This window comes from Canis aureus, chromosome 24, assembly GCF_053574225.1.
Source record: "Canis aureus isolate CA01 chromosome 24, VMU_Caureus_v.1.0, whole genome shotgun sequence".
Taxonomy (NCBI): Eukaryota; Metazoa; Chordata; class Mammalia; order Carnivora; family Canidae; genus Canis; species Canis aureus.
Genome location: NC_135634.1, coordinates 13,711,778 through 13,718,713, shown reverse-complemented (window position 1 = coordinate 13,718,713; position 6,936 = coordinate 13,711,778). Strand labels below are relative to the sequence as shown.

General features: G+C 50.2%; 1 protein-coding gene across 1 annotated transcript; it reads right to left on the bottom strand.

Annotated features, from left to right (window-relative positions):
* Positions 1-784: 784 nt before the first annotated feature.
* Positions 785-4,740, bottom strand: GPR12 (G protein-coupled receptor 12). The gene is made up of 2 exons (XM_077868310.1): positions 4,623-4,740; positions 785-3,835 (listed from the first exon to the last, which is right to left on the bottom strand). The coding sequence occupies exon 2, from the start codon at positions 3,818-3,820 to the stop codon at positions 2,816-2,818; it is 1,005 nt and encodes a 334-aa protein (XP_077724436.1). The 5' UTR covers positions 3,821-3,835; positions 4,623-4,740; the 3' UTR covers positions 785-2,815.
* Between the last annotated feature and the right edge of the window lie 2,196 nt (positions 4,741-6,936).

The window sequence follows — 6,936 nt, the reverse complement described above, 5'->3', positions numbered from 1 at the left end:
GTTTAAAATAATAAATGAAGGAAAAAAACATGTATAATTAGTGCCCTCATCTTATTGCACTAATATATTGCAACGTGCCTCTGGGACTAGCCTTGGGGCCAAAGCTGGGAAATGTTTAGTGAAGAAGAGCACGTTAAACACAGACCTCTTTTAGGGGGATCCCTGGGTGGCTTCGTGGTTTAGCACCTGCCTTTGGCCCAGGGCGTGATCCTGGAGTCCCAGGATCGAGTCCCATGTCGGGCTCCCGGCATGGAGCCTGCTTCTCCCTCCTCCTGTGTCTCTGCCTCTCTCTCTGTGTGTCTATCATGAATAAATAAATAAATAAATAAATAAATAAATAAATAAATAAAATAAATCAATCTTAAAAAAAAAAAACAGACCTCTTTTACCTAGGACCACATCAATAGTCACACCACATGTAATTTTAAACAGGAAGCGTTGTTTTAATTCTAGAACTAAAACTTGGTGACAGTAACATGTTCTAAATCATTTCCCTCAGCCCTTCTAACCAGTGAGGGATCACAGGCAACCCAGTGCAGGGAAGGGGACTATGAGCATAGGCGTTGGGAAAACCCAGGTTCGGATCCTGACTCTACCCTGGAGCTCTGCGGCCTTGGACAAATCCCTTAGCCTCTCTTTGCCGTAATTTTTTTACCTGTAAAAGTGCGTTTTTATGAATCCAGCAACAAAGCAAAAAAAGGGGCCTGGCACGCAACATGTGAAAAACAGCACACATCATTATGACTATAGTTCTTACTGTTACAGATATGCAAATGGACCACCATTTCTACAAACACAGTATTTATTGCTTTACAACCTCAGTCTGGATATTTCCCAGCCCTTGTCAGAACCAACTTACCTTAGTCATTTCTCACAAGGAGATGCTAACAAATTTTATGTCATTAAAAACAAACAGACCCATCATTTCCAATCTACCAACTCCATCAAATGTTCAAAAGAAATTTTTTAAAGGCATCAAGTTGATTAGATTGGTCGCATGGTGATATGTATTAAAAATCCTTTCCTGCTTCTGAAATATTTCAGTCTCTCTCCTGCTTCCATAAGTAACCTAGGGGAGGAGACCCAGATTCAAGTATAGGATTTATTCACACTTGTGCTACATACGAAGGGGCTTTGGAGAGATGGCATTGGCATGCAAGCTGCCGGAATGGTCCCGAGACCATGATGGGCATCACGTTTGGGACAAACTGATGAGGTTAATTTATTACAAATTATTCCCCCAGAGACCTTGAAATACTGGTTTTGCCACCATCTGAATGGGCTTAGTTGACATCCTGTCCAGAAATTCTCCCACTGGTTGTACAGACAGCATTATAAATCTTCAGCAAATGGAGGGAAGGTATCTGTGTCTAAAACACCTGTCTGTACCAAGAGAAATGATGCTCAGACACAGTGACTTTGCAATAGGTTTAAAATTAATTCTGTGTCATTTCTTGACTAAATCTTTGCTCTCTGAAAACAGGCAATACAGTTTTTATTGCATTTAAGTTGTTTTTTGGTGAAAAGAAGGAAAAGGAATTCAAAGTTAGCTTTTCATGAACAGCCACATGGTCATTCTGCTTGTCAACTTACATAATATAGCAAACATATATTACAATCAGGTACACATGTTATACAGTCACAAACTTAATCATTAAAATAGGAGACCACCTGTTTCAAATGCACTTTGCACCACAGACCATATGAACCAGAAATATTTGGCCTACAATATTTAATTCTATTTGTTTCAATCAAGAATAACTATTTATACATTCTTAGATATAGAGAGCTAGGAAAGGTGGTGTTTTTCATATTCTGCAATAGCTTTACATTGATTTATTTCTCAGAATATAGTAAAATAAATGTAACTTACTTTTAATAGCTGTTATTAAATTTTTTCTTTTGCCTCCAGAAAACAATCAGACTGTGGCGTGGAAACTACAGTGGTGGATCTAATCAATCCTACTTCATATGCAAGTCAAACAAATTTCATAATTCATTTTAGAGACACATTGAAAACCTATATTGAAAACGGACTCATTTGATTCTGGATTTACACAGCAACATTTGAAACTAGTGGTCTAGCTAACACAGGCAACCATGCAGAAAGTTACAACATTCATAGAAATGCCAAAGTAATTCTTGTGAACAGTAATTGCCCAAAGTAAAGAAAGAATGAATAAGAATGGGTACGTGGTTTCTGTATTGGTAACTTATTACTGAGTTCATGTTAATAAAACCAGGTCTCTTCCAAACAGAATCATGTAAACTATTTGTATAGGCTCAAAAGAGATTATATTCAGTTAGGTACATGCAGCGTTGAAAATCCACCTTGACGTTAAAAAAAAAAAGTCTGGGAAAAGTCATTTCTCCTCCATTTTTCTCAATAGTTCCAATTTATTTGAAAGTCCAAGTAAGAGCTCTGGGACCGGTTTACTTTTCATAACATTATGGCCATTTCATATACTTTCTTTCCACGCATTACCAATCCTCTAAGTAAAACAGAAAACAGAAACCCTGCCTCCAAATAAAACAGAAAACAAAGCTCCTGCCCCCAAACAAAACAAAATAATCTTGAGCAAAGAACTCATTTTTTTTTTTTTTTTAACGGTAAAAACACTGGCAACACTATTTTCACTTCGGTCACTTTACTCATCTAAATGAATGCTTCACGAATGCTAAGTGCTCCTGTGGCTCAAGAGAGAATCCAATATAAAGAATTTAAGGACAGCATCTCAACCATTTGGCGGGGCAGTGGAAGTGCTTGGTAAATGCAGAATTGAGTGTGCAGCGTGTCCACCGAAGGGGGACGCTGCTACACATCGCTGGGTGACCGCGCTCTCTGGGAGAGGCTGGAGGGGATGCAGCCACAGCAAATGAGACAGAGGGCTTTCTGGATCTCTTGGTTTCTGAAAGCATATATGACAGGGTTGATGATGGAGTTGTAGGTGGCGGGCAGGAGGGTGGCGTAGGTGTAAATGGAGGGGTAGGTGTAATCGGCTATCAAGGAATAGAGGGTGAAAGGCATCCAGCAAGCAGCAAAGGTCCCCAGAATGATGGCCAGGGTGGAGACCCCTTTCCGGGTGGTTACATAGTGGGAGGTGGCCAGGAAGTGATGCTGCAGGGCTATCTGATGGGCGTGCCTCATCACGATCTTGCAGATCTGGATGTAGAGCTGAAGCATGAGCGCAAACATGAAGAGGAAGGAGACAGAAAGGATGGCCGTGTTGTTCTTGGTGAGAGGTCTGACCACGCTGCAGGTGGACTCGTCTCTGAGGCAGTTCCAGCCCATGACAGGCAGCAGTCCCAGGCAGATGGAGGTCCCCCAGAGCATGATGAGCATGACATAGGTGAACGTGACCGTCCTCTCCGAGTGGTATGTCAGGGCGTAATACAGGGAGAGGTAGCGGTCAACGGTGATAGCCAGCAAGCTGCAGACAGAGGCAGAGAAAGAGGCCACGATGAGTCCGATGGTGACCAGCTTGGTGGCTTCTGACTGAAGCAGGTAGGCAAAAACAAAATTGATGATGAGTCCGATGCCAGCCATCAAGTCTGCAAGAGCCAGGCTGCCTATCAGCAGGAACATGGGTGCTCGCAGGCTGGGGTTATGGAAGATGATAAGGACCACAATGGCATTTTCACAGGAGATGAGGGTTCCTGAGGTGCACAAGACAATGTCCCACGGGTTGACAACGAGCTCCGGCTCCGGCTCTGCAACAGGAACCTGGGAGGAGACGGCAGCCGAGACGTTCTCCGCAGCGCCAGCATCTAAATAATCCCGAGGCAGCCCGCTTAAATTGACCTTCAGGTCTTCATTCATTTTAACCCCCGTCCTCTTCAACGAAAAGACAGGCTTTTTAATGTTTAGACACGGCAGGGTGGCAATCCAAGATCATGCAGAAAGACACACAAACAGAAGCCAGCCCCCACTCAGACACGACCATCAAATGCCACAAGCTTCATGAATTATAGAGTGTCGCGGAATAAAACAAAAGGCGAAGTCTCCGTGGTTTAAAGCCCACGACCACAAGCGCCGTGTGGCGCGGGGACAGCACAGGGCGGGACTTGAAGCCGCGAGCGGGAGCGGGGCAGGCACCCCGGGGCGGGCCGGGCCGGGGCCGGGGGCGGGGGCCGGGGCGGGGGCGGGGGCCGGGCCCGGGGCTGGTCCCAGGGTGCTGGGCACGCACATCGCGCCACCGCGGCTCGCATGCTGGAAAGCAACCCCCGCCGGACGTCTGGGCTGCTGCCCGGAAAGCCACGCCGCAGCCACAGGTCCCGCGCCGGGGGCCGCCATCCTCCGTGGAATACGGAAATCGCCCATTTCCATCGACCCCATCCACACTCCAAAACCATCCCTCGTGCGCGTGCACACGCTCACGCCGCCCCCCGTCCCCGGCCAGAACAAAGAGGGGTCCCAGGCGTCCCCCGTGTGCACGGGGCAGTCGGGCCAGGGTCACAAAGGCAGGCGCGTGCCGCGGGGATGTGGAGACAGACAGACAGACACACGCCCATGCACGGCCGCCGCCCCCCACCCCCGGCGCGGACGGGCGGAGGACGCGTGGGGACGGACGGGGCGCCGGGACGCGCGGCCCGCGGGGGCGGGGGGTCAGCTGGGGGGTCACCTTGGCGCGCCCAGGCCGGGGGGCTCCTCCGGTGCTTCCGAAGCGCGCGGGCTACTCGCGTCGCACGTCCGCGCCCGGGCCCGCGGCTAGGGGCGGCGAGGGGCGGCGAGGGGCGGCGAGGGGCGGCGGCCGCGCCCCGGGGCTGGCGCTGCGGGCGGGGGGGGCGCGGGGCGCGCGCTCGGCGCCAGGTGCGCGGCGGGCGGCAGGTGAGCGGCGGGCTCGGCTCGCGTGCCCGGTCCTCCCCGCCGCGCGCCCGCCCGGCCCACACGCTCCTCGCGCGCGCGCCCCGCCCCCGCGCCCGCCCGCCCGCCCGCCCGCGGGAGCCCCGGAGGCCAGCGCGCGCCCCCCTGGGGCCGAGAGCCCGAGAGCCCGGGAGCTCGAGCCCCCCCCCCCCCCCCCGTTCTGGGAGGGACCGAACCTGGAGGCCGAGACCTGCACCCTCACCCTCCCTGCCTCAGCCCAGTCCCACCCCAGCTGGCGGTCTGCGGCTTGCACTGGGGCGGGGGCAGAGGAGCCCCGCCTGCGAGCCCGGTGACCTATTTCGATACCGAGGTCTCCCCGGGGAGTCCCAGTCTCTAGCGACCCACTTCTCCGCGCCTTTCCCTAACCTGCCACATTCATGGTCCAAAGAGTCGCTTAGGGTGGCACTCAGGGCTCGCAGTAGGGATGCAGGGTGAGCAAGTTAGGGAGGCTCATCTTTCCAGCCCCAGAATGGCCAGCTATTTTAGAATTGCCATTGACCGCACAGCATCCTGATCCCAAGGGGGTTCCTTTCCTTAGGTGTGTCCGAGATCTGGTTCCTCGTTACCGTTCCCTGGGAACATTTGCTTAACTGTGTATAAGGTGCTGTTGCGTGAATCATCATCATCACGTTGCACTTATTAAGTGCTCTTTAAGCTGCATTTTCAAATGGGAATCATTTACTGAGTTCCTGCAGACGCTTCCTGCAGATGCTGGCCCAAACCCATTCTTTTAGGTACTGAAGTGGCAGTGTGAATTTATTTTTTTTTTCGTTTTAACACATCAGTAGGTTCTAAGATTAAGAACCTGATAGCCGTCTGCTTTTATGAGCTCCTGTCTCCTCCGGATACAAAACCTAGAGCACCTAGGAGATCTTAAGTTTAAAAATGATCTCCCAGCTTAAAGATGGGAGAAAACAAGGCATGCTTGTGTGGTTTTTTCTTTTCCAGCAGTGAAGTTTTCCTGACTGCCTTTCTCAGCACTCAGAAAGGGTCCTATGTAGATAGAGATGGTCTGCAGAACGTGGGACCGTTCCTCCCCGGGCATCCTCCTCTGGCCATCCTGCCTCCTCCTGGTGCTCACTGTCATTTGTGCCCCAGTCCTGAAGATTCCCCTACCCTCAACTTCCTTTTGTCCCTTCTCCACCCTTTCTTCCATCTGTGGGTTCCTGCCTCTGCAAGGTCACCCCGCTTCTCCCCACTGGCCAGCGCTCAACTACAAATCAGTAGTTCTGGGGTGGGGTCCAGACTCTGCATTTGCAAGCCTCTGTCCCAGAGATCCTGCTGCTCCTGGTCCATGGACTCCACTTTGACAAGCAAGGTTCTATGGAATTTTAAGAACTGCTGGTACCTGGTGGGGAAGCATCGGACGTCTGTACCTGCCAAGAACCATGCTAACTGCTGGATGCACATATTCAATAAGATATGATCTTTCTACTCACAGGCATGTTTTGCGTGTGACAGACGCCTAGAAAGGAACAATAATACCAGGCAGCAAATGCTGTAATGAAGGGATGTATACCTTCCTGTCAATTTCTATGTGATGAACCTAAGCATTTTTAGAATGAAGTGTTGAAAAATAGCTGTTCAAGCAGATACATAGCAGTTTTATTAGCATGGTACAGTTCCAACTACCTGCCAGACCTTAAGAGGCTCACATGGGCACTGCGGTTCAGGGAAGGGGAAGGTTCAGCGCTAGCAGGACACTATACTCGTCAGGGACACTGAGACAGGGCCTGCCCCCCAGAGCTGACAGTGGCGGAAGGTACTCCCTCTTTAAGGTGCTTGGGAAAGAAGGAGGGAAAAAAAGAAGCAAGCAATGAGAAGAGAAAAGGTAATGAAGTGGATGTGTTTTCTTGGCAGTGAAATCTTGAGCAAAGGAACAAGCCGAGAGAACTTACACCCGGGACTGGAGACGGCCAAACGGCAGCGCCGAGGGCTGGGCAGCGTGTGCGCCAGCTCCTCTGGATTGTCAAGATCAGCTGCGCCTTCACAGTTCTGCTCAGTTCCGCCTTCTCCTTCAATAAATACTTGTAACAAAAAAAAAAATTTTTTTTAATTAAAAATTTAAACTT